The 27,649-nt window shown below is 33.8% G+C and overlaps 2 protein-coding genes across 2 annotated transcripts in view; one reads left to right on the forward strand and one right to left on the reverse strand.

Annotated features, from left to right (window-relative positions):
- cacna2d4b (calcium channel, voltage-dependent, alpha 2/delta subunit 4b) overlaps positions 1-18,657 on the reverse strand; it is a 67,012-nt gene extending 48,355 nt beyond the window's left edge. The window contains exons 1-9 of the mRNA XM_056452319.1: positions 18,027-18,657; positions 11,442-11,523; positions 11,210-11,326; positions 10,645-10,704; positions 9,833-9,995; positions 8,595-8,726; positions 5,807-5,867; positions 4,022-4,172; positions 3,861-3,935 (exon numbers count right to left, since the gene is read on the reverse strand). Of these exons, the coding sequence (XP_056308294.1) occupies positions 3,861-3,935; positions 4,022-4,172; positions 5,807-5,867; positions 8,595-8,726; positions 9,833-9,995; positions 10,645-10,704; positions 11,210-11,326; positions 11,442-11,523; positions 18,027-18,127 (942 nt within the window). The 5' untranslated portion in view covers positions 18,128-18,657. The remainder of the gene's footprint in view (positions 1-3,860; positions 3,936-4,021; positions 4,173-5,806; positions 5,868-8,594; positions 8,727-9,832; positions 9,996-10,644; positions 10,705-11,209; positions 11,327-11,441; positions 11,524-18,026) is intronic.
- A 2,070-nt stretch (positions 18,658-20,727) lies between these two features.
- Positions 20,728-25,775, forward strand: isg20 (interferon stimulated exonuclease gene). Its single transcript, XM_056451804.1, has 4 exons — positions 20,728-20,790; positions 22,137-22,759; positions 23,869-24,069; positions 25,219-25,775. Exons 2-4 carry the CDS (start codon positions 22,160-22,162, stop codon positions 25,417-25,419), a joined length of 1,002 nt encoding a protein of 333 aa, XP_056307779.1. The 5' UTR covers positions 20,728-20,790; positions 22,137-22,159; the 3' UTR covers positions 25,420-25,775.
- Positions 25,776-27,649: the final 1,874 nt, after the last annotated feature.

The following is a 27,649-nucleotide window of genomic DNA, read 5'->3' on the forward strand; positions in this document are numbered from 1 at the left end:
CTTCTACTTTCAGTGATCTTGTTGATAACATCTAATAATTCACCCAAAGAGAAGTGAGTCTGGTTGATTTGTTTGTTTGTTTGTTTATTTTGAGGGTTAAGTAGGAAGGTGGGTGCCATTTTGTTTTGAATCAGTTTTCTCCTGTTTATGTTAGTAGAGGGAGTTAGTTTGTTTATGTATTTTTTTTTTGTTTCTTTTTATTTCAGATTAGCAAGAGTTCATATTAGGAGTTAGCTTGTTTTTTGTTTGTTTTGGCCTTGCCCCCTTCTGATTTAATACCCTGTTTTTTTTGTTATATTTTGATATGTACAAACTTCTCTTTTCTTGATTTGACCTTGTTTAAGTCTCTAGAAATTCTGTTTGAGGAGATGAGTTATCAATCTCTCTCTTTTTTTTTTTTTTTGTTCTAGCCATTGCACATCACCCACCACCAATCATTCATTTTCTGTTGCGGTCACATCCCTAGACCTGAGAAAATCGTAACAAGTGCTCTTGACCTCAGACTGGGATGGCGGTTCATCTTCCAGCAGAACAATGACCCAAAGTACACCGCCAAAATATCAATGGAGTCTCTTCACAACAATTCGGTGAATGTCCTTGAGTGGCCCAGCCAGAGCCCAGACCTAAATCCTATTGAACATCTCAGGAGAGATCTGAAAATGGCTGTACACTGTCGGTTCCCCTCCAACCTGAGGTACTTTCTTGAGAGATACTGCAAAGAGGAATGGGCAAAAATTCCCAAAGAAAAGTGTGCCAAGATTGTGGCATCATATTCAAAAAGACTTGAGGCTGTAATTGCTGCCAAAGGTGCATCAACGAATATTTAGCAAAGGTTGTGAATACTTATGTACATGTGATTTCTCTTTTCTTTTTTTTTTTATAAATTTGCAACAATTTAAAAAAAATCTTTTTTCACATTGTAACGTGAACGTGAAGAGCTATGAATACTTTCCGGATGCACTGTATTCTTTAGCTCATTTCTTTCAAAACTGAAATTCAACCACATGTGTCCTCAGTGGCTAGGATGTTCACTTGTTTATCCAACAGCAGAACATTCGTAGTGTTTCTCTTTTTCTGGCACACACACGATTGTTGTTTCAACGAGCAAACAGAAATGATTGCTGCTGCAGTGGTGCTGTGGATGGAAACATGCAGATCAAGGGCTGGTAGTATAAATCAAGATCCCCATGCTACAACACAAGGAAAGTAAAATCTGAAAGGCTTATCCAATATAAAATCACTGGGTTATGTATGTCTGTGTATTTTTTTACAATTTCTGTACTGGTAGATGCACCAGGGATAGTTTCCCCAAGTTGCTGATGTGAGAATGTGGGCCAGAGGATCTGTGTGAGCCCAGTGAACAGACGCTGAGTGACTTATATCATTATGAGCTCTGCTGACCCATCAACCTGTATTAGGAGCCAGTCTGTGTCTGTCCAGACCTGTCAAACTGACCTACAATCTTTACTTCACAGATATGTCTTTTAGCATTTTATCAATTTGTGTCTTCAGATTTCTCTAAATTATTATTATTATTATCATTAATATTGCACTGAGCCAGAAATCTCCACTTCAGCAGTTCTCACATACACCAAACCTAAGTGTTTAATTTATATCTGGTTATATAAGGTTATTTCACTATGGGATACAACATTTTATTCTTCAAAACATTCTTAATTTTTTTTCAGGCAGTATTTTCAGAATTATGGAGTGATAAAAAGAGATTCCCAAAATCCCACAAGAAACCTTTGAATAATATGTTCTGATTTAGTGCTAGAAATGTATGCAAATTCGTGCATGTTTATTTAAGTAATGCTTAATTTGCATATGTAAACAATACATTTTTTCACATTTTATTACCCTGCAATGTCTTGTCTTCAGCTTAACGTTTTATTAGTTCAATCTAAATGACATTTTTAGTGAACTCCTGGCACTATAAGGGATGTTAGTATAGTGAAAATGTGAAAGATGAAACATGCACCTACAGTGATTTGACTGTCTGATCGCTCTATAAGTCTTTCAGAGATTAGAGTTGGTCCCTGCCTGCTGCTCTCTGACATAAAACAAGCAAAAGAGCTGCACATCAGATCAAATCACCCACCGCCGTCTCTAATCATGTGACTAAAAATAGGTCAGATAAAGACGGGCCGTGTTTACTACTGCCTATGAATAAAAGAAAAGAATGCAATGCAGGCATTTGCTTTCTGGAAGTGTGTCTATATATAGTAATTCTGTATTATATTTTTATTGTTTGTAATATTTAGTATTATTTGATGCTATTAATATATATAAAATAAAATAAAACAAAAAAAACAAAGCACGATTTAACAGAATTGGCTCAACAAGTATGATTTGATTTCTTTGAGTTCTTTTATAGCTGGAAGGGCATCCGCTGTGTAAAAAAATGCTGAATAAGTTGGTGGTTCATTCTGCTGTGGCGACCCCAGATTAATAAAAGGACTAAGCCGAAATAAAATTGAATGAATGAGTTCTTTTATATATTCCTTATACTAGTTTTGATATTTTTATGTATATTTTAAAATCTATTTGTTATTTATTTAAAGAATAGCTTGATATTTTATTTTTATATAATTTTATTTAGATTTTAATGAGTTATAATAGCCCATCAGCACGGTGGAGCAGTGGGTAGCACAATTGCCTCACAGCAAGAAGGACGTTGGTTCGAGCCTCGACTGGGTCAGTTGGCATGTTCTCCCTGTATTCGCGTGGGTTTCCTCTGAGTGCTTCGGTTTCCCCCACAGTCCAAAGACATGTGGTACTGGTGAACTGAATAAGCTAAATTGGCCATAGTGTATGGGTGTTTGCCAGTGTTGGGTTGTAGCTGGATAGGCATCCGCTGTGTAAAACATGCGATGGATAAGTTGGCGGTTTATTCCATGGTGGCAACCCCAGATTAATAAAGGGACTAAGCCGAAAAGAAAATGAATGAATGAATAATAGCCCATCAGAAGTTACATCTAAAATGTTTATTATTATTCAAATTAAAAAAACAATTTTTATTTATAATGTCTATTTGATTATCTCAATTGCATTAAATGTGTATTTAATAATAAGTAGACCATCATACATATTGATACACATATATTTCTCAGAAATAAACATTGATCATTTATACCAACAAAACTAGCACATTATCGCAACAGTGGCTCAAGAAACATGACTTCTTCACGTAATTTTTTATTTTTAGACTTTTATTTATATGATTTGAATTTTTGATCTTATTTTTTCTATTTATATTTTATATAAAGTAAAGTGAATTTGGGAAAATGACTACCTGTTTTTGTAATTCCTGGCATATGAAGGAATTGTTTTTATTGAATAAAATACTTTTATATATAAGTTTGGTGAAAAAGGTTTAAATTAAATTAAATTAAATCAAAATACTGCATAATCAAAATAAAGTAAAATAAAGGGAAAACACCAGTAATCTATTCAAGATAAAATTAGCAGGAGCATATAATGATAAAAAAAGAATAAATTAACTAAGGAACAAAAACATTAATGAATGATTACATAAGTAATTCTGTATTATATCTGTATCATTTGTAACATTGAATATTATTTTCTGCTGTTTATATATAAAATCAAAATTGTGACAAAACCAGCACAATTGAACAAAAATGACTCAATATGTGTGATTTGATTTTTTATATTTTTATATGTTTTAGCAGGACCCAATAATGATAAAAAAGAAAAAACGAATGAATAAATGAATGAACGACCGCAACACAGAGCACAGTGAGAGCATCTGAGGGAACGGCAGGATCTGATATCCAGCCGGGCCGATTGGAGTCACTGGCTTTAGTTTGAGGCTCAAGTGAAGTGGATAATAGTCTTACCTCGCGGTTGTCCAAATCTGCCTGCACCAATGTCCCTTTAAAACACGGCTCCACGTAGCTCACATAATCTGTGTACTAAAGAAAAGGACAAATCATATTTTAGAATGCTTTAATGTTACAAACTGGTGGTAAAAAAATGGAAAGCCTAAACATGCTCTTACAGCGATAACATTTACAAAGTCGTTTTCCCCGAGTGTGTCCAGGATGGTGTTGATGGTATGTTTGGCGATGGTCATTTTCAGGCCCTTCATGCTGCCGCTCACATCCACCACAATCACGAGATCTTTAGGGGATGTGGCGGCCTGGATGTACCTGCAGCACAGAGAGGACAATAATATACTAGAAACATCTACAAATTGTGTAATAATTCTAAATAATTACTTTTTAAAGTATTTTATATGCATTTGCTTGAATTTCATGTTAACTTTATGATAAAATAAACTAAAATAAAATAAAATAAAAAGGCGACGCGGTGGCGCAGTAAGTAGTGCTGTCGCCTCACAGCAAGAAGGTCGCTGGTTCGAGCCTCGGCTGGGTCAGTTGGCATTTCTGTGTGGAGTTTGCATGTTCTCCCCGCGTTCGCATGGGTTTTCTCCGGGTGCTCCGGTTTCCCCCACAAGTACAAAGACATGTGGTACAGGTGAATTGGGTAAGCTAAAATTGTCGGTAGTTTATGTGTGTGAATGAGACTGTTTGGGTGTTTCCTAGAGATGGGTGGCAGCTGGAAGGGCATCTGTTGCGTAAAACATATGCTGGATAAGTTGGCGGTTCATTCCGCTGTGGTGACCCCATATTAATGAAGGGACAAAGCCGAAAATAAAATAAAATAAAACTGGTCCATTCCGCTGTGGCTACCCCAGACTAAGCTGAAGGAATATGAGTGAAATAAAATAAAATAAAATTGAATTAAACTAAGCCAAAATAAAATAAAAATAAAAATTAATAAATAAAATAAAATTGAATTAAACTAAGCCAAAATAAAATAAAATAAAATAAATTAAAATAAAATAAAATAAAATAAAATTGAATTAAACTAGTTCATTCCACTGTGGCGACCCCTGATAAATCTGGGACTAAAATAAAAAAATAAATAAAATAAAATAAAATAAAATAAAATAACTAAATTTATCAAGATACATACATGAAACAAAAACATTAAGTAAATTATTAACAATAAATATCTAAATAATGAATAGTTCTGAGACATGTAAATAAAATAAAAAAAATAGATCTAATATAAATAACACATAGAAATAACCAAGAAAAAAAGAAATATGACATTTTTATAATTATTTACATTTTAAACTTTTTAACTGGAATTCTAGCTCATTTCAGTTGAACATTCTGTCATCATTTACAACCCTCTAGTAATCATTTCTTTTGTTGTTGTTGTTGTATTTGAAAAATGTTGGAAACATCCATAGTATTTTTTCTTACTATTAATGTCAATGTCTACCAGTTTCCAACAATCTTTTAAAAATCTTCATTTATGTTCAACAGACAAAAAGGAAACTTTAACAGGTCTGAAACCACTTGGAGGTGAGTAAAATATGAGTACATTTTCCCTTTTTAAGTCTAAACTAACAACTGTAACACAAGGTCAATGTGAATACAATCTTGTTTTTTTTTATTCAGATTTAACTTCAATAGTTTGTTTTGTATAAACAGACACGTACGCCGGTAGTCCTACTAACCTGGTCATTGAGCGGTTAACCACTTAAGACTGAGATTAAAGTCTTTGGGTGGGATCAGGGTCTAACTGGCCACAAGCAGACATTTGGGTGGCATCCACACAGATAATCCTGCACTGCCCGCTGGCTCAGGAAAAGACCTTCCTGAATCCAGATCAGCTGGCATATACTTTCTTTCTCATATGAATGAATCAAGACTCCATCAAACTGACTGTTGTTTGGGTTTTAAGTCCAACGCTTTTTGACACGACTTACCAGTTTCTGTTTCTGCAGTCAAAAGACACAACGCCGTTAGCATCAGGGGTCCATCGGATTCCTGAAAGAAGCAAATAAAAGCAAAATTTTATATTTTCTTGCCTTAAAAACGCTCAATTAAGTTAATAGTTCTCCCAATAATCCAATTTTGCTGTTATTTTACTCAGGCCATCCAAGTTGTTTAGCTAAAATAGGCAACTGATAAAAATACATATATACAAAGCAAAGCTAATAGAAAACAAACAGTGCATACAAGCATACATCATTTCTGGGGTGAAAATCCCAGGTTAACTCACGATATGATATTATCATGATATTGATATATCACGATATCAGCAATTCTGCGATTACATTGTTAACAATAAACAATGTAAAACAAGTGAATAGCTGTATTTTTAATATTTATAATGGGAAATCATGCATAATTACACGACAGGACGCTTGTGCTCCAGACTGTGCTAAATCCTGAATTTCTACTTTTGTGTCAAGTGAAACCGATAGCCTATACATGTAGCTGATTCCATCATGAACCCTAATGCTTTTATGTCCTCTCTGCATTTGTCTGCAATCAAATTTCTGAAATGCTAGATGACGGTGGGGTTTCTATGTTCTTTTCGCCAGTGTTGTAAGTTTATGACGAAAAAGCAGCCATTGCTACTTTACAGCCGTGGTCATACTTCACTTTTCGCCCCAAAGACTTCTATTCATATGCATGCGATTGTGACAGACTGGAAATGCAAGCTTGTGCGACAAGTTTTGCATGTCGCTGCATTGGAAAATTCAAGCTTGGGGAACTCTTGACCTGCTCAATCATATAAGGAAGCAATCCTTAAAATTAGGAGCAATCGATTAATCTTGTTTAATCTCTCACGACTGACTTTCGCATGCTTAATCTCTTTAACTACAGTACAAACAGGCAATTATAAACCGTCAACTACATAAATTATAATATAAACAATACAAGAGTGGACACAAATTTTTAGCCACCAGATTCTATTGATATTTCATCACTTGCTATGTTTTCATCCAAAAATGCAAATTAGTTAACTTTATGCGCAAAACTGGAATATTGCATAAAAGATGTGCGAATAAAGCAGCGTTTCCATCCAATGAATCAAAAAGAACAAAATCGTCACTTCCTGATTATCTGGCGCAAAATATCAGTAGTAAAAATGGAATTTGCTGCGTGAATTTCTTCATTTAATAAATGACTTGTGCCTCAGAACGCAATCATGACACGCAGTGAACGCGCGGTGGCATTTGAAGGCGTGAGACGCAGAGCACAGACACTCTTTATTCTGAAGATCATTAATAATATAATAACACTAATACTGAAATGGTTAAAGCATCTTAGAATGACCAAAACAACATTTCAGATGTTTTACAATGTGCTCAGCCTGCTGGTTTGTCCATTCACACACATTTTTATCATCACATGATCTCTTATAACAAAATCACATGACCTTTTTCATACTTAAATTTGTACAGTAAAAGTGTTTCCATCGTAGTTTATGCACATCTTTTCTTATCGAATAAAAAGTTTATACTACATAATTTTTTATGCGTATATCCAAAATGCGCAAAAAATTAGGTGGATGCAAACGTAGCTACTGGTTATCACTATTGTTAGTTATCGTTAAAAATTATTAAGCTATGCTGCGCAGTAAAATTACTGTGTGGAGTGAAGTGGTTTTCACACGAGACACGGAAAGCACTGCACAAAAAACCCATTCATTTCTATGGCTTGCACCTCGCAAGGCTGGTATGTTGCTGCTGCCGACAAAGCGCAACAAGTAGTGAAGAGTGTTGTTGTGCATTTCTGACTAAGCATCAGTATTCACTGGTTGTTGTCTGATTTTATATTTTCAAGATACTAGTATTCAGCTTAAAGTGAAATTTAAAGACTAAACTAGGTTAATTAAGTTAACTAGGCAAGTTAGGATAATTAGGCAAAACATTGTATAACGATGGTTTGTTCAGTAGACAATCAAAAAAAAAATACTGATTAAGACAATAATATTGACTTTAAAATGTAAAAAAATATAAAATAAAAACAGTTTTTGATCTAACTGAAATAAAACAAACAAGACTTTCTCCAGAAGAACAAAATATTATAGGAAATTCTGTGAAAAATTCATTGCTCTGTTAAAAATCATTTGGGAACTATTTGAAAAAGAAAATAATTCAAAGGAGGGCTAGTAATTTTGACTTGAACTGTATATCTTGAGGATGTAATGGTGAGTAAATTAACAGCACACTTACACTTTTCTGCAACCTATCCCTTTAAAGAGTTGATTTACTCACCCTCTTGTCATTCCAACCCAAAACCAATTAGTTCATCTTCAGAAAACACAAGATCTTTTTAATCCAAGTGTTTTATGTCCCCTATTGAAAGTCTGTTCACCCAAATCTCTATCACTTCAAATCATTCATAAAGAGATCAAAACAAAAATATGAATCAAGCTGTTTAATCCAGGTCTGTAGAAACATGACTGCTTTATACGACAAACTGATTCAGTGAATCAAAAATCCACATTGGTCAACAAACAAAATTCCAAATCATCATGCAAATTTGGTCACTCCGACCCAGTTATGCTTCCTCTTACATATCAAGCAGGTTTGGTTAAGCTTCTATTTATATTCACTGATAAAAAAAAATTATATGTCAATAAATAACTGAATTATTTATTTTTCATTTCTTTATGTGAATGTGGACTTTGGGTTAACAGACTGTAATGCATTTGAGTCTCAAAAGTTGCTAAGCAATACTAAGCAGATGTGATTAAACCTGGATAAAGTCTGAAGAAACCCGTTTGGCTGCAGAAATACTGCCAGGTGAGTGTGGGATCTTTCTGGAAGTTGTTGATGAAGATATCATTCAAGGCCTCTGACATGTACACTCCATTAAGAATATCTGGATCTGCAAATAAACACGACTGAAATTAATATTAGAGGTAAATGCAGTTCAAACGTTGCATTTGTACAAAATTGGCATTGAAAAGTGCATTTTTATTTAAAATAAATAAATAAATTCACAACATGCCATAATATACACATTGCTGTTAATACTATTTATGCATGAAAATATAGAATTGATACAAGTAATATAAACATCTATTTTAATCCCGTTTACATTAAAGGTAAAGGACACTCAAGACTATAATAAAAATCATCTCCCAATTTATTCACCCTCAAGTGGCTTCAAAACATTCTTGAGTTAATTATTTCTGTTGAAACAAATACTATGGAAGGCAACGGCTAATGATTTCCAAACTACTTCGAAATATCAACAGAAAAAAACAAACTCAAAGTTTTGGAATCACTCGAGCGTGAGTGAATAATAACAGAATTTTCTTTTTTTCATCTTTTTTGATGAAAGGAGCATAGATAATTCATTCATTTATTCATTTTCTTTTCGGCTTAGTCCCTTTATTAAATGGGGGTTGCCACAGCGGAATGAACCGCCAACCTACCCAGCACATGTTTTACGCAGCGGATGCCCTTTCAGTCGCAACACATCTCTGAGAAACATCCATACACACTCACTCACACTCATACATTACGGACAATTTAGCCTTCCCAATTCACCTGTACCGCATGTCTTTGGACTGTGGGGGAAACTGGAGGACCTGGAGGAAACCCACGCGAACGCAGGGAGAACATGCAAACTCCACACAGAAACGGCTCAACCAACCAGCTACCTTCTTGCTGTGAGGCGACAGCACTACCTGTGCCACTGCGTCACCCAGCAAAGATAATATGGTTATTTATTATGGATTTTAAATACATTTTTATCTTGATTTTTAGTTCCCACCTATTGCACAATAAAAGTGCCCTTACACATAGTTAAGCACTTTAATCCAAAGCATCTGTCATACAATTGAATGACTTACAAAACAGCCTAAATTTGTGTTGTTAAATCCATTTTTAGTACAAATGACAATAAAAGAAGTTAAAGCTGGACTAAAAATATTGTTCATATCAGACACAAAGCCCATAGAGATTCTTATTATATTGTTGTCATACCTTTGTTGTAGACATTAGTTGGAACTTGGATGTCGCTCATTAAAGTGTTTACTGCAAGTTTGCTGAAATGGTTATTTTCCTCCAAAGGAAATTCGCCTCCAAGTTCAATGAAATTTCCCTCTTCATCCATAGTGTTCACCAGGAGTGCATTAAAGTAGTCAAACTGAGAGATACAGCAAAAATGACTATGAAAAATGTTCGACATTAAAATATAATTTATAAATGATCAATTAGCTATTTATAATTCTATAACAAAATATTCATATGTGTAGTTAAATTATCTGTCAAAGATAACTAATTTAATTAATTCAAATGTAATCAGTTACATTTATTACAAATTATAAAACATCCTTAAAGGAACAGTTCGCCTAAAAATCTTCCTCAAGGGGTTCTAAAGCTTTAGGAGCTATTTATTTATTTTATTCTGTTGAACATTACAAAAAATATTTAGAAGAATGTAAGAAACTGGTAGCCACTGGTATTCCATAATAGGGAAAAATACTATAAAGTCAATGTTTACAGGTTTCCAACATTCTTCAGAAAATCTAAAGAAAGAAGTTCAAACAGTTTTGCAACAAATGAAGGATGAGTAAATGGCAGAGTTAATTATTTTGGGTTAACTATCCCTTTAAATACCAAATCACTTACTATATTTGTATATATATATATATTCTTTGGTATATATATATATATATATATATATATATATATATATATATATATATATATATATATATATATATATATATATATATATATATATATTATACCAAATCACTATTATATATATATAAATATATATATATAATCACCTGTAAAGATGAATTAAATTCATGATAGAGGTCAGCATCCTCAGCCGTGTCTGCGAGCCTCTGAGAACAAAGAGAATGGTGTTATTAAAGTAAAAACCAATGGCCAATGAAATGCCCTAAAATTACAATTACAAAAATGGTGACGTACAATACATTGGTGGTTATATCGGTATCGGAAAATAAATGGTTATTTTGAATGTTAATCGTTGTTAATGTAAAAAGGTTTGTTTTTATTGACTTGCAAATATACAGAATTATTATTTATCTGTATTGCAAGATTTAACGACACATCAAGAATTAATGATAACACGTTACATATGATTTTTTTCTTCAATAAACCAGTAATTTTTAATAGTAGCTAAGGTAGCTGTAGTAATAGTTCTTTTATGAAGGCAAGTGAAAGTATCTAGAATAAGGCATTAATATGTGCTTATAAGTACTTATAAAAAGTAATAATGTGAATAATATGAACATGAACTAAGCATCTAGATAATCATGAATATGTTTTCCTTAATTAAAAGTATTTTGAAATTAACAGTTACTATAAATAGTGTTGTATACTGACCTTTGCTGACCTCATCTTGCTGCCGAGCATTCTCTCAATTTCTTCTGCAAATTCTAGCACTAATCGAGATCCATCCAAGTCCTCTATTCTGATGATGGACTCAACATCTTTAAGTTTCTGCACAAACAGAAAGAACCATTTCAGAACTGTGATTTTCTGTACTGACATAAAAAGGTGCAAAAGGTTCCACTGGCCTTTTTTAAAATGGACAAAAAAATCCATTTATGTTTACCTTTTGAAATAGAGCAGCTCCTGAATACTTTGATGCAATTGCATTGATTTGCTCTGAAATGGTGATGGCCCATTTCTGAACCCTATAGACAAAACACACAACAAAGCAAAACTATGTAAAACCAAAGGATGCAAAACAAAGCAAGACAAAGCAATAAAAAGAAAAGCAAAGCAAAAAATAAATAAAATGAACAAAACCACAGCAAAACAAAAGCAAAATAAAAAAGGTAGTAAAAATCACAATGGAACACAAAGAAAAGCAAAGAAAAAGCAAAAAAAAAAAACACAGAAAGCTAAACAAAACCATGCAATGAAAAACCAAACAAAAAGCAAAGAAAACCACAAAAACAGAAACCCAAAGCAAAGCAAACAAACACAAAAAGCAAACAAAACCTCATCAACAGAATCCAAAATAAAACAAGGCCAAGAAAAACAAATAGCAAACAAAACCACAACAACAGAAACCAAACCAAAACAAAGCAGAGTCAATCAAAAAACAAAACAAGCATTGACTGTGCAATGTGTATCAAGTGAATTTGTACTGAGCATTCAGGCAAAAAAAATGTTTTAAATCACCCTGGTAAAATTAAAATGATCATTATTATTGTTATTTCTTTAAAGTTTGCATTTGCTCTGATCAGTCCCTCAGCTGCCAGACTATAAATATACATAATTGTCTTAGTTTGCAGGTGGCCCATAATCACTTGATGGGATTCCAAGTAATCTATTGATCTCAGACTATTTACAGTGAATGCAGACCTTGCTGTTTGAAAAGCCAAATACAAACAATCTTATACATTAGAAGTGCACATTAGGTTACTGTAAATGATATAAAGACATCAAATACACTCTATAATGGAGCAACACTGTTTTTCTTGATGTATATTGGATGAAACTCATTTTTGGTTGGCTTACACCCTTGTATAAACATTATTGAAACTTATTTTACGCTATTTCACCTTATTTTCACCATGAAATGTGAAGCCTAGTATTAATATAAATGTAAATATTATTTAATGATAATTATATTTAAGCCTAATGTTTCTGTTTTATTGTTGGATCCAAGGAGTTGTATTTCATGACACTGGAGACTGGTAAGACTATTAAAAATATTTTAATAAGAATATTTTATATATTTTTCCTCTTTCTAAGCAGCACACAATGTCTTATGTATTTTTGTGTATTTTATTTACTGGATGCTATTAGATTACCTACATTTCCTTCTAGGAAAAATAAAGTGTTACTAAACTAAATAATAATATATATTTTTAAAACTAATAGTGGCTAGAGTCATTAAAAGCCCTGTCAGCATTTAGTCTTATATAATAAGACAAATCAGGACTATCCTAATGTGATCAGTCTCAATGGTGGAGTATATCTTTGCTGACCTGACGGAGTCTGGGATCGTCATGGAGGTTAATAGACCTTATGGCCCATTTCCACCGAGCAGTAGGATTTGATACGGTATGGTACAGTACATATTTATGTCTGTTTCCATTGTCAAAGATACCAAAAAAACCATACCGTACCTCTTGTTGAGTAACCATTCCAAAAGCTGCCTACTAGCACAACAGAACAGTACCAAAAGGGTGGAGTTAGAGTCACCACCGGATACTACAAGCCAGGAGAAAAACAACACAGGAAGCGCTATAAATATACAGCTGATTAATCAATGTAGCGCTATTTTTGACAAAAAAAATGGGATTTTGAGGCATAGAAATAGATATGTTTAATGAATTATACTGTTTAACATTATACCGATTGTTCAGCTGTAAAAAAAAAAACTCCATTAAATGGTCAATGTTGAAAATATGAACCTCTTGTGACATTGGAAAGTTATAATATTCCCTTACAGCCTCTATCCATGTTAAATTTAAAATGCTGCGATCCAACTTGACTGAGATTGTTATGAACATTTTAAACTATTAAAGCAAGGGAAACCAAATACAACTGGACTGTCAAATACAGCTCATTGCACATATAACAATACTTGTAGATATTTAGTATATTAGCATAATCAGGGTTCAACACATTTTTTCTACTGGCCTGATTGGGCCAGTGGTTCAGATTTTTATTTGCCCTGCCAAAAATTTCACTGGCCCCACCAAAAAAAGTTAATAGCTATTTCTCAGCCACATATTTTAAATATTGTGTCAAATCTTGACTTTAAATATTTTAAAAATGTTAATAAATGTAAAATGTGCAAAATTCAAAGTGTTATGCAAACAAAAAGAGCCGTATGGAAAATGTGCAGGTATTTTATTGCAGTTCTAAATTATTTAACAAAAGGTGGCTGACTTGCCAAACCGACGGCAATGCAAAACATCACTTCCTTTTTTCGATGTGTTGTACTCACGTAAATGTCTGCTTCAAGACATTAGAAATAGACGTTTACTTTTAGCATCATAATTTGATGTTGCCACCATGTTGCCATCTCTTCGCTATACTGGTTGTTACCAGGTTATAGGGAAAAAATAACACGCTCACAACATCCAATCAGACAAGAGAAACCGAAAAGCAGTATGATGTTTACAACATCACAGAGATGGCGGCATTTAAAGGCTTAAAGGCATAAACTGTTTCTCGATTCTAAGACTGTATTTGCATGTAATTGACAAATAGTTGCAGGAAGGGAAAATTTTGTGACAACGCAGTACTAGCCCAATTGGGTCAGTAACGATCCTGTTTACTGTCACAAGCATATTTCATGCTGGCCCCGGGCAAATTTGATACTTTTATTAAAAAAATGTATTTTCTGCAAAAAAATTATCTTTGAATGACATTTAAAATGAGCTGAAACAACACAACTCTTGAGGTTTTTTGGGACAACTTAATTGTTTTATGTTTAATCAACTTAAATTTCTAAAAACTAATAAGTTAACCTAAAGGATTATGTTGTCCTAACACAAATCAATTTTGTGGAACCCAGCATTTTATACAATGTATTAATCAATGATTACTGAAAACGGTATAATTTCCACATAAACAATTAAGCTACTTGTAGCACTGATATTATCCAATTTTTATAACTGTGATCTCATTAATAGTTTACTTTAAAATATTCATTCATTCATTCATTATCTTTTCGGCTTATTCCCTTTATTAATCAGGGGAATGAACCGCCAACTTATCCAGTATAGGATTTACGCAGCAGAAGCCTATCCAGCCGCAACCCAACACTGGGAAACACCCATACACTCTTGTATTCAAACTCATACACTACAGACAATTTAGCTTATTCAATCCACCTGTATCGCATGTCTGGACTGTTGGGGAAACCGAAGCACCCGGACGAAACCAATGGGGAAAACATGCAAACTCCACACAGAAACGCTAACTGACCCAGCCGAGGCTCGAACTAGCGACCTTCTTGCTGTGAGGCGATCGTGCTACCCACTGCGCCACCGTGACGCCCCACTTTAAAGAGCCCCTATTATACATGAAATAGGGTCATATTTAGGTTGTAAGGGTCTCCAACAACAGTCTAATATGCATGCAAGGTCAAAAAACACTTTCATGGTCTAATAATCTGCATTTATTTTTACCTAATTATTCCAGCGACTCTCATATGAATCGTTCAGCGATTCCTTTGTTCCCAAACCCCTCCTCAGCGCGAAGCTAATTTTCGCTGATTGGACCGATGACAGCCTGCTGGGATTGGTCAACGATACTGACAGGCTTCAGCGCGAGACAGAGTGAAATGCCCAGCTGCTAATCAACAATATAAAAGTCGGCGACACCTCCCTCACCACCCGTGTCCTCAGTTATATCCGCGAATAACCTCCGCCTCCCATCCCCCCCCATCGCGTTGAGGGCGGCGTGATCATCCTTTGCCTAGAGCGGCAGTTCAGCTTGCTCCGGTGCTACACACACACATTACCCTCCGCCCCAGAGAACACGACATACATGCCTAGAGTGCCAGTTCAGCATGCTGGGTGCAATTTAGACACCTCACCTCGAACCTGAGCTGAACTATTTTGAAACTTGACCGTTGCATGTGTGTAGGAACAGCTGACGATCAGTAAACAAAGTGGCACGCGTTGCGATTTCAACGTAGCTTTACACGCGATATGAGAAAAAAGAGATAACCTGATACAGTACACACGGTTACAAGTAACAAAACACAACTAAATACATCATTTGCAAGCTAGAGTAAACAAGGCAACAATTTTAATCGCACGTACTTACACTTGTGAAATGGGGGAAGAAACTGATTCATGATGCACTGATCCATGTTCTGACAGTCTATACTGATCCTTCCTTTAACAAACTGATGAAGTCTTCTTTGTAAGCATGTAGTTTCCAGAAGCACTCGAACTGCTCAAGGCTGGGCTCAAGGCTCTGTTTGCTCTGCTCATACCATTTATAATATTCATCTTTCATCTTTGGGTGAACTGTCAATAATATCCATCTGCACAGCGTGACTTCATTCGACCGGTGTCTGTATGTGTCTCTGTGTGTGTGTGTGTGTGTGTCTGTTGCTTTTTTCTGTTAGTGGGCGGGGCCGCAGGTTTCAAATCTCTCGGGTTTGCGCGGCAACTACTTGTGTTTCGTAGCCGCGTCATCACGAAACACCTAATGACTCGTTATCAAGACGACTCGTTTGAAGCATTATGAGTCGACTCTTTTATAGATGAATCAATAGTTTTAAACACTGTACACTTACAGATTTAAGCCTTAGCTGGACATTTCACTTCACTGTGTTACACACTATATGGAAGAGCATTTTCAAAAACCCATAATATGGGCTCTTTAAAATATAATACATAATAATATGCTTTTAATGTGGACTGGTAATTCAAGAGAGCAATTTCATTGTTGAATTGTTGCAGTTATATAAATCCCAAAAATCTAAAAGAAAATGTAGGGATTAGGGTCAAAACAAAAAGAAACATGTTATTAGCAATAAATCTTGTGTGATGAAATATGCTTGCTGTTTCGTGCTGAGCTGGACTTTTACACATAATGTGATAAAAACTAAATGTATGAGATAATGTGAATAATGTGGTACTGCTTGTGATATTCCAGGGTGCTCTGAGTCTGGCCTGTGTGACCATCTGTGAACTAGCTTGTGTCTGGCTAGCATCCAGAAGGTATTATTAATGGTATGAGCAGAGCAAACAGAGCGACTTCAAGCCAGGATATTAACCTACTATTCGACAATGTCTGTATATTAAAAAAAGAAATCCATGGTAAATCTAACATAGTTGTTAAGCTACTTTTACAATTTGTGCGGACACGGTTAAAGCTAAAAAGGCCAAAAGGAGGCTATTAGCTAATATTCATATTAATACAAATGTTTCAATAAAATAGCTGTAAATATATAAATCTGACCGAAGATCAGGTAAAAACTCTATACGTGTCCAATTGCGCTGTCGAGGTGCGCTCTTGATAAATCCACATGATGGTTCACAGAGAACATCATGAATTTTCGAAACGTTATGACGTAACAAAGCATCATTTACTGAAATCATGGGAACTTGGCATTCGAAGTAAAAAATTCGTAAAGATGTCGTGTTTTAAAATAAGCCATCCCTATTGTTAACTACTCGTGACACACATAGTATATATGCATATTATACTAATAAGACTATGATTTTCAAAAATCTGCAATTTCAGGGTCCTCGAAACACCAAAAAAAATCTTTAAAACAAAATCCCTTTTCACATTTATTTGCAAAATCAACTAAAAACCCTTCACACATGCCTATAAAATGAATATGTAATAAGCATGTGTAGTGTATGATGTCATCAATTTCACAAAACCATGTTTTTTTTATTTAGAGAGGCGATAATGGTGTAATTTTCAAAAACTTTTGCATTTTCAGGGCCCCAAAATTGCTGATGTTGTGCAAAAAAAACACATTTAAAGATTTCAGTTTATCTGGTAGAATTTACTGTCATGTGAACACACTGTAAATGGACAGTTCACCCAAATTTAATCTCATGTTGTTCCTAATGTGTAACATATTTTAAGGAATATCTCAGATTTTATTTGTCCTAATTTCTCTTCCAAGTCCAAAACCCTTTCTTTAATATTCCACAAAAGAAAAACGTTATTTCAGAAGATTCATTTTGGTTAATTAATTATTATATTTCTAGTTAATAATTATACATATATTTTTATGCTAGCAATTGCTCATGAAATAATTATGCATTCTGTCTATCACCAAATTATCTTGCATCTTTACCTTTAAATATATTCATTGCTGCTTATACTGTACTGTATGTTGAAGATTGTCTGCCATCTGCTATTCCACTGAACGACTTCCAAGCCTCGTGAGAACTGAATTTTACACCTCAACAAACTCAGGGAATCAGGGAATTACTAAAAATGATCACACAACTCTCAGAGCAATTTCTCTTCCTGTCTCATTTGAAATGCTAATGCGTATGGAACTGAAGACAGCACAGTGCTAAATTAGACCTGAAATAGTCTGTCTGGTCTTACAAGCAGCTACTAAACAATTAACGGAATGAAACAAAACAGTAACAAACTGAACACAAAACAGTATTATAATATTATGAATACAACTTTTAACCTGCAAACCCATCAATTGAATGCTTGTTTTAGATGCAGAACTTACGTTTCAGGTGGAATCTTCATTTGGGCATGAGTAAACATGCACATCCAGCCTGTGTAGACCATCAGAAATGTGACCCAGGAAGACCTTCTGATTTGACACATGATGCTGGCACCTACTGTATCCTTAAAGGCCACAAAAGTATAATGAAGTCATGAGAAGAAGTCTGAGAATCTACTACTCCAGTGCCTCAAATAAACACCAATTTTCAATCCAATGGCTTCCATTCATGTTGACCTAGATGGTCTTAAACGTCTCTTAGGACCCTTCTGAACTCCTCATCAATCAAAAAGTTGATCCCCGTCATGCTCAGATCTTCCAGAAACTTCTCAAACTCCCAGTGAGCTGCCTGAAGTAACAAACGCTTCTCATATTCAGGATGATACCGATAATCCAAGTAATCCACTTAATGTCATCGTTAGCTTGTTCTTCCTACTGGTCAAAATCATGATATCAATGTTTTAAGTTGCGCTCCATCATCTCATCTTCAAAGAATGGCTTCTAAAAAGTGTCTTCCCAAATCCCATGGTGAAAAGCCTTGGCTGTAATGTATAAATCAGACCAACGGCAAGCAAAACTGCTGCAACTGAAATTCACTTGCAGAGCATCCAATCCTCCATCACCCAATTTACAGCGTAATCCACTTGGATTACAATCTCTCCACGCAGTGGGTCGATAAGTGAGGGGAGGGGAGATGGAGAGAGGAGAAAAGGGTGGGCGCAGTGGAGGCACGCAGAGGATTGGGCGAGTAAGAGTTTTGTTGTCTCTAAGAGGATTAGTAGTGATTTCGGGAGGTTGGCCCTTGTCCATCCAATCAGTGTAAGTGAACAGCTGTGGTTTGTAGAAGGACAAGGCCACCTAGCGGGGATGTGATGGCCATTTGTTTTGCATGATGATTTGCAGGCTCCTGCATGCAACATAAAAAGTTCTAACTCCTGTTCGCAGATATTGTATGGAAAAATATGTTCTTTTGAGTCCTACGAAAGAGAAAGATGAAATGGATAGTTCATCAAAAATGGAAAATTTTGTCATCATTTACTTATTATTTACTTATTTTTGAAAAATGTTGGAAATCTGTAACCACTGAAATAACTTATTTTGTGTTCAATCGAAAAAGGAAAAGATAAGTTTAAAGATGATTCCTTAGATTTACTAAATATTAATAGTTATTATTATTAAGTTAATAGGTTTTAAACAATTTATTTGGGCTGAATTTAATTAAATAAAGTTAAACAATACTAAATTTAATTCGACGCGGTGGCGCAGTAGGTAGTGCTGTTGCCTCATAGCAAGAAGGTCGCTGGTTCGAGCCTCGGCTGGGTCATTTGGCATTTCTGTGTGGAGTTTGCATGTTCTCCCCGCATTTGCGTGGATTTCCTCCGGGTGCTCCGTTTCCCCTACAAGTCTAAAGACATGCAATACAGGTGAATCGGGTAAGCTAAATTGTCTGTAGTGTATGTGTGTGAATGAGTGTGTATGGTTGTTTCCCAGTGATGAGTTGCAGCTGGAAGGGCATCCGCTGAGTAAAACATAGCTGGATAAGTTTGCAGTTCATTCTGCTGTGGCGACCCCAGATTAATAAAAGGACTAAGCCTACAAGAAAATTAATGAATGAATAAATTAAACCCATATAAACTGTTTGCAAAAGTTTTGCAGAACCCATTTTTGTCATTTTATCTCTTCAAATATGGTTTGAAATTTAATCAGGTTTTGATACAGTTCTACAGTTTTTTGTGAACAACTATAGTTTCAATCAAAACTGAAGAGTTTGCATCTTGAGACAGTGATTCGTTCTTAAATGATTCAGCATGTTTGAATCGGATATCAATAATTTACTAACAATGTTATTCATGCAATAGTTTTTGTAGTGAAATTCATTCATTTTCTTTCTGGATTAGTTCCTTTATTAATCCGGGGTCGCCACAGCTAAATAAACCGCCAATTTATCGACCATATGTTTTACGCAGCAGATGCCCTTCCAGCTGCAAACCAACTCTGGGAAACACCCATACACTCTCTTTCACACACATACACTTTGGCCAATTTAGCTTATTCAACTCACCTGTACCACATGTTGTCTTAAAAGGCTTAAAAGTCAAGTATCCTGGTCCTCCACCAGCTCCCGCTCCAAACTTTTCGTCTCCATCCCTTTTTTGTCTCTCCGGCGTCTCTTCAGCAGCACAACAGCGCTGACGAGGCTCCCGTCGGTTGTTCCTGTTCCTCCGCCGGATGTCACAGATGCAATAAAATAATAACGTTAAGCTTGTAATAAACAAATAAAAAAAAAAAAAACAGAAAACGTAGTCCTTGCACTTCAATGCCCTGAATTGATCCTGGGGTATTTTATTACATTAAAAAAACTTAGACAACTTGTTCATGTCAAAGCAAAGAAAAAATAACCACAATTACTTGGGATATATAATTAATAGAGCTCTATTTGAAAGAATATTTATAGCTTAAGTATATTATATATAATATATTAGGCCTTTACGTTTTAATCTGAAATGTATCAATTTGTATTTATTTGTTTTAATCAACAATAGTTTTTTTCGAAATCTTTTGTTTTATAATTATTATTATTAATAGATCAATCTAATTGTTTCTATATTTTCAAGATACGAAGAAGTGACTCGTCGTTGGTATTTGGTTTGTCCAATCAGATCTCAGAGCTGGCCAAGCGAGCCGGCCAATCAAATGGTGAGATTTGGGTCTTGTCTCGGCATGTTCCCAGAGCTCTGTCATTCAGCGGGTCCACGTGTACATTGAGGTACGTGAAATTGAGTAAAACGAATAAAGTACTACTTTCTTAACAACTGCTTTTCTGTCGGAAAGGTTTATAACGTAATCATAATTGGGTCAAGTATCGTTATCAAACGTAAAAAGAGGTAAAAACGTGTTGTTTATTTGCTAAATGGTAAGCTATGCTAGCTAATGCTAATGCAGAATCATTGTTCACGACATTATTGTTGAAAAATACATAACGATCTATTTTAGATCATTTTGATCGTGGATTTTCATATCGTCCAATGTATTAATACTGTATGTGTATAAGGTAATATCGGTATAGATGTTGTTAATGTATTTTAGCTTAGGACTTGGCAGCTGTATTATTTTCCATACTGTTAAAAAATATGATATATTTTTATATAACGTTGTATGTATGTATTTATTTATGTGTATTTTCAAATACATTTGGACGTTTTAAGAATCGTTTTAAGAAAGTATTTGTCTAGTTATTTTCTAAAAAAAACATTACGTGTCATTGGAATAATAACTATACTATTACTGTAGAATTGCTTTCAATAAGGGATAACGTACTTTTGACTTCGCTTTACAGTCTATTTTATGTTTGGAAGTGTGTTTTCCTGATTCTAAAATGAAACCCCTTAAAATATATGAATTACAAATTAAATATTTTTCAGTTTCAAATTTATATAATAAAATATATTCAGGCTTTATTTAGCATGTATATTGTTTAATTGCATTACTTTTACTGAATATTGTCTTCTATGACTCAAAACCAGAGCTGCTCAAAGTAGGGCCCGCGGGCCAAAGTTGGCCCATGGTAACTGTTGATTTGGCCCACCATCCCATCTGAGAAGAGAGGGAGAACGATGAGCTGATTGACAACTTTTAGTTGTTCAAAAATGCCTTTGACAGAGATTGTCTTTTCAAATTTAACGTAATCTTTTGTTTCTTTGTTTTATTGCTGAGATATAAAAAAAGCCAACTGAAATTAAATGTTTCAATTAAATGTTATAAATGAATCAGACTTCTAAAATGTAAATACTGTCACCTGACAGATAGAGGTAAATAAAGGTAAAGGAACTTCATTGTGTTATAAATTGGATTATCTTTTTACTGTAATAAGTTCACTGCAATAGTTAATATGATCTAGTTATTGTTAAACATTACAAAATAAATTAGGAAACTTCCCATGTCAAAGTTAATATATACACTTTGGTATACATTCTGCCCTCAGCCCTCAATTAAGTTTGCTTTTTGGCCCTTTATAGGAAAAAGTTTGTGCACCCCTGCTCAAAACAGATATTTTTTTACAGCATCAACAACTGCCAGTTGACGACATTTGCTTTATTTTCTTTTTGTCAACAGATGTAAACCTACTTGCCGACAACATGTCTAATTTACTCTGGAAACACCAAAATATCCACACACCAGCCTCTGTCAAAGAAACATCCACTATTTCCCATCAGAATAAAAGATGTAAACGAAAGAAAAAAAACAAAAAGAAGAATCATGCTATGGAAATCCAAGAGACATCCTGTGATCAGAAAAGAGGACAGAAACGAAAGCTTCTGGACAACAAGACGGAGTGTATTAAAATTGGAAGTACTTCAGGTTTTGTATCTGAAGAGTCAAATAATATACAGTTCAAAAGGCCTAGAATAGCCCATCACGCACTGCCTGGAGAATCATGGGAGGTGGATAGTGGTTTTTCTTCTGAAAGTAGTCCGCCCACTAGTGGCAGGAGTTCACCGTGTTTGAGAATAGATCACTCCAAGATCGTAGCAATGGACTGTGAGATGGTCGGCACTGGGCCTGGAGGTCGGCATAGTGAAGTGGCACGCTGTAGTATTGTTGATTATTATGGCAGTGTGTTGTATGATAGTTATATTTTACCTCAGAATCCAGTCACTGACTATCGCACAAGATGGAGCGGCATTAGGAGTCATCATTTAAGACAAGCAGTGCCTTTTGAGCATGCTCAGAATGAGGTGAGGCCACTTCACTTTATGCATTAAGTATTATTTTTGGTTTCAGGTGATTCATGTAGTAGATTTGAACATGTTTTAAGAAATACATTTGGTATAACACTGGATCCATTTATTTACTTGCTATTCCAATGTTTTTAGTGGTCCAACTATCAAAATAATTGATGATTATTAGTGTAATTATTTAATAATTATAATTATCAATTATTTTATATATATTTATTTTTAATTGTACAAATAAAAAGAAATATATATATTTTTTTATGTATATGTGTGTAGTTTTTAATATTTATTTATTTATAATAACTCATTTTAATGGCTCTTCTTTTTTGCCTGCTCAGTTAGTGTTATGATTTATATAAATTTATTATTCACAGTAAATAGTCAATTACTATTGTATTTATTTTGTGTATAATATATAATGTTTGTTTTTTATAAATGAAATGATACAATTGAAAAAAAAAATTCCCAAAAGTAGTTTCTGTAAATTCAGAGGTGTTATTAGCTTATCTGTGTTATTTACTCTAGAGTTAATTTTAGAGTTGGATTTTATTAAAATTTTTGACAGTCTACTACAACAAGAACAAGCTTAGGAATATGGGAAGTATCATGGTCTAAACACACTCAGGAAACACTCTCTACCTGATTTAAACATACCCCCCCCCCCTTTTTTTTCCCCTCTTTTTTATTATATTTATTTATTTGTTTATTTATTTTTATTTATTTATTATTATTATTAATATTTTTTTAAGGGAATGGGTTGTTGGGAGGGAGAATGGGGGGTAAAAAGTTTGCTGTGCCTTCATGATTATTATTCTGTAATTGTGTAATCTGTTGTGATATGCAAATTGAAAAAAAGTAATAAATATATTGTACAAAAAAAGAAATATTCACAATAAAAGTATTTTGTCTTTGAAAAAAAAAAGCTTTTGGGGAATTCTGCTTTAAAAAATACAATTAGCATTATTTTTGTAATTATGCTTAATGCCAAAGTATGTTTGATAAACTAATTAGTTTGTCATTTAAAGTTTTAAAATGTAGTTGTTAATAAATTTAATCTGCTATTGTTCATATAACATTTCTGAAATAACACCTTTTTTTTTCACCGCCAGATTCTCAAGATCCTCAAAGGGAAGATTATTATTGGCCATGCCTTGTATCATGACTTAAATGTTCTCTACATCTCCATCCAGCCACATATGATCAGAGATACCTGCTCTTGTGTCTTACTGCGACAGCTGTATGATGCTAACCAGAATTGTAACATCTCTCTGAAGAAGCTGGCACAGAAGCTTCTCAATAGGACCATACAGGTATTATTGTCTGGCAGAACATCTAAAGAAGCACATTCTGCTGACCAAGGCTCCATTTATTTGATCAAATACAGTAAAATTGTGAAATATTATTACAATTTAATTGGACTTAATTATAGAACTATTCGGTAAAGTTCTGCTAGAAAAACGTTTTAGAATTTCTATCATCTTATAATGTCAGAAGTCGAATGTAAATTAGTTGTTTGTTTATTTGAGTGGTTCTGATTGTATTTATTCTATTAGTGTAATTATATATTGATTAGTTTCAAGTTTTATTTATTTTAAAGCTGAAAGATTCAGCATTGTGACTCAAGTCGTAAGCGTCACATTATTTTATTTATTCAATATTAAAGTTATTTCTATTATAAGATTTATTTATTATAAAATGTATTTCTATTATTATCAGTGTTGATGGGATGTTTCATATTTGTGTGGAAACTGATATGGTATCATTCAAAATGTTATTTACTTATTCATCAAGGTCATTCAAGTGTCATTTATTTCAAATAAATGCTTTTTTAAACTTTCTTTTAAAATAGTAGTATGTATCACACATTCGAAAAAAAACTGGGAAAAATAAAATGTTTTAATAATAAAGCATTAATAACTGATCATAGTACACTAAAAAATATTTGGAAATTTGTATTTTTTATGTTTTTATTTTTCTCTGCTTTATTTATGCTTTTGAACTGCATTGTGGGATCTTTATCTTCCAACGTCTTTTTAACCTTAAAAAAGGTTTGAAAAGTGACTTTTATCAACATTTTTAATAGTTTAAAGTGATAATCTTCTGGGTTGGTTTTATATATTACACTACAAAAACCTCGTAATAAGCTGCCAGAACATTTTCTGTAATTTTACAGACTAAGTTCTCTATATTATTTCTTAAACTTTTTCATTATTTCAAACTACTATATTAGTGGAATAGTGTTGCTGAAATTTCAACCTTTCAATCCAAAGAATAACAGTTTAATCTAAAACCGTTATTTTAGATTGTAATTATTTACAATTTTAAAACAATTATTTTTGAATCAAGTAAATTCATTCTTTGTGAGCAAAATAGGCTCTTCTCTTTTTGTATTGTTTTAAAGAAGTCAAGCTCTTTTATCAGTATTTGATAATTCATGTGGACTATATGTTTTCCTTCAGGTTGACAGACAGGGGCATTGTTCTGTTGAAGACGCTCTTTCTGCTCTAGACCTGTACAAACTGGTGGAGGACCAGTGGGAGAACAACATCCTGTGCCAGGATTCAAACGCTGATCAATCCCAACAGTTTCCCAACAACTCCCTCAAACACTATTTACAGGACCAGTACTGGCCAGAAAATATGATGGACTGCAGCCTGTAAAATCAAGGGTGAAAAGAGAATACTGCCAACCTCAATACCAGCAACCAACTTTATTATTTATACCTCAGATTTGACTGTAATGTTGCACTTGAAAAACTTAGGTAACCCAAACTTAACATAATCATTAAGGGATTTTAAATATTAAAGTTAATAATAACTTAAATGAATTTACACATTGTATTTTAGAGAATAGCTCAACTTTTTTTTCACTTGTAAGATCAGTGTTGTCAAGGTGTAATGTTAATATGTCGTTATGCTGCTTTCTGACAGTTGTGAATGCCACTAAACATTCATATTGTTGGTCACTTGAAAGATTTAAATACAAAGCTATTTAAATAAAGGTTATTGATACAGAATTATTCCTCAACTTGTAATTAATTGAGAATTGTTTTCATGATGTGGGAAAAATGTTGCCAAAAAAGTTTAGTCAATTTTATATATGCATTTCTAACTTAATATTTGGTTTATGTGATGTTCATTTAACTCGTGTAACGATCGTACTTGTACTTGATTAGCAGCTTTTTGCCAGTCCATACCAAATTTGTCTGACCAACTTGGTCAAGATTATAGTAAAATTTTGTCAATTTAGCATCCTAGTTCGTATTTAACGCTTAGGAAATCTTGTCACAGTTCGCAGTGTTTGTTCAGGTGATTTTAAATAAGGCGGCATGTGCCTTTTTCTATGTAAAATGCATTACAATTATTTAACTTCTATTTACATTAATTTATTGTGAATATGCATTGGTTAAAATTACAATAATTGTATGAAACAATGGTATTTAGTGCCCTTAGTTTTATTGTAAATCCTAATTGAAGTAATTTTGTTAATTTAATTACACTTATTATTAATAAGGAAACTCAAGAATAATTGAAAAAAAATGTAAGGCTTTCTAAATGCACTTGGTTTGAGCACCAAATCTTTTTGAGTTTCTTCCTTTGAACTCAAAGGAAATTATAATATAGATTGTTGGAAAAAACAATCATTGACTTCAATAGAGTTTTTTTATGTTTCTACTATTGATGTCAATGGCAGCTCTTCTCCAGCATTCTTCAAAATATCTTGTTTATGTTTAACAGAAGAAAGACATTCATAGAAGTTTAGAACCACTTGAATGTGTGTAGGATGTTTTAATTTTGGGTGAGCTATCTCTTAATGATTTTGATAAAATCCAAAAAACCGCCAATCAGTATTTTGATTTCGCTTAAAAGATTCTTGTTCTAAAGATGCGTAACAATATTATTGGGTGTGTAAAGTCATTCATCCTTTGCTCAGAGGGAAATATTCTAATGAACAAATATTAAAGCTGTCTTTTATTGTTCTGCTTGAAAGCCCCCTTTTTCTTTGACCCGTGCAGCAGGTTTGTTGGTGAACATTGTGTTTTTGAGATCTTTATGACTTACACATTCAACATGAATAGCATAAACATTCCAGCTTAAAGTTGAACTGTAAATCTATAATATCGCTGGCTCGTGATGTCAGCTCCAGTAGGATTATTATTTAATCAGCTGTGTTCAGAAGCTGCTGTTCATATTTGTCTTCAAGAAGTTGATTAGAAGCTATAAGTTAAAGCAATAGTTCACCCCCAATTTTTTATTCTGTCATTATTCACCTTTTAGTTGTTCCAAACCTGTTTAAGTCTTCTGTTAAAAAAAAAAAACATGTTTTGAAGAAATGTTGGAAACCGGTTTCCATTTGATTTTAAAGAGGTTGTTTTTCCAATGGAAGTCAATGGTTACCTTAGTTTCCAACATATTTCAAAATATTTTTTGTGTGCAAAACAGAATAAAGAAAAACATAAAGGTTTAGAACCACTTAAGTGAGAGTAAATAGACGAAAAATCATATTTGGATGAACTATCCCTTTAATACCTTAACAAAAATAACCTAATGTCAAGCAAAATATACAGATTGCCAATTGAGATTCCCATATTTTCCTGCCTTTTGTGGATGATCAGCTATTTGGGGGCACTTTAATGAGTTTTTGCAGAAATCAAAGATTTGGAGCTTTTCTTGCTGATGCTGAAAGCCTCAACCTTTTGCTCTTCATCTAGTCAACCTGCTGTCCGAATATTTCAGGCACAGGTTGAACATATCATTTAAGAAATTGTCTACAGATTAACAATAGTAATTATTTAAGAGTGATCTCTGATTTTGATGTGTTTGTTTTCAAATTTCAAATCTTGTTAATAGTTTTATACGTTTAAAAATATATGCAACCCATGGGATGGGT

This window comes from Danio aesculapii, chromosome 25 (genome assembly GCF_903798145.1).
Source record: "Danio aesculapii chromosome 25, fDanAes4.1, whole genome shotgun sequence".
Taxonomy (NCBI): domain Eukaryota; kingdom Metazoa; phylum Chordata; class Actinopteri; order Cypriniformes; family Danionidae; genus Danio; species Danio aesculapii.

Excerpts from the sequence above, each read along its gene's own strand:
- isg20 (XM_056451804.1), top strand. The coding sequence starts at position 22,160 with ATGTCTAATTTACTCTGGAAACACCAAAATATCCACACACCAGCCTCT. Across the intron at positions 22,760-23,868 it reads TTGAGCATGCTCAGAATGAG|ATTCTCAAGATCCTCAAAGG; the intron begins GTGAGGCCACTT and ends TTTCACCGCCAG. Across the intron at positions 24,070-25,218 it reads TTCTCAATAGGACCATACAG|GTTGACAGACAGGGGCATTG; the intron begins GTATTATTGTCT and ends GTTTTCCTTCAG.